Genomic DNA, 445 nt, shown 5'->3' with positions numbered 1-445 from the left:
CTGGCTGCAGAAGAGCCCGGCGCTGGCCCGGGGCGGGGACGTGAAGTGCGACGAGGAGACGAGCTGCCCCGACGGGAGCACGTGCTGCCGTCTGAGCTTGGGGACCTGGGGGTGCTGCCCGCTGGAGCAGGTTTGGGGGGGCCCTGCCCACGGGGAGAGGGGGTCCCCGTAGGGGGACAAGGATGTTCTGGGGTCTCCAGGGGGCTGGGGGGCTGGGGAGGTGCCCCCATGGGAGCAGGGGACTGTGGGCTGGGCTGAGGCCTGGGGGGGCCAGAGGTGTCCTTGTGGCAGGGGACACAGGTCGAGGAGACCCCAAGCAGCTGGAGCCCAGGCCCTGGGGACATGGGGACGTTCAGCCAGGCGCTGCCACCTCCTGTCCCGTGGGACAGGCCCACCCCTGCCCCCCAGGATGGGGCAGGTGTCCCTGTGCCCTGGGTGGTAAAGT

At 71.7% G+C, this 445-nt stretch overlaps 1 protein-coding gene across 1 annotated transcript in view; it reads left to right on the top strand.

Moving 5' to 3' along the window:
* GRN (granulin precursor) overlaps positions 1 to 172 on the top strand; it is a 7,233-nt gene extending 7,061 nt beyond the window's left edge. The window contains exon 8 of the mRNA XM_009287932.1: positions 24 to 172. Within this exon, the coding sequence (XP_009286207.1) occupies positions 24 to 172 (149 nt within the window). The remainder of the gene's footprint in view (positions 1 to 23) is intronic.
* The last annotated feature ends 273 nt before the right edge of the window (positions 173 to 445 follow it).

The sequence above is a fragment of the Aptenodytes forsteri genome, unplaced genomic scaffold (assembly GCF_000699145.1).
Source record: "Aptenodytes forsteri isolate BGI_AS27 unplaced genomic scaffold, ASM69914v1 Scaffold249, whole genome shotgun sequence".
In the NCBI taxonomy this organism is placed as follows: Eukaryota; Metazoa; Chordata; class Aves; order Sphenisciformes; family Spheniscidae; genus Aptenodytes; species Aptenodytes forsteri.
This window is presented reverse-complemented; position numbering and strand designations above follow the sequence as displayed.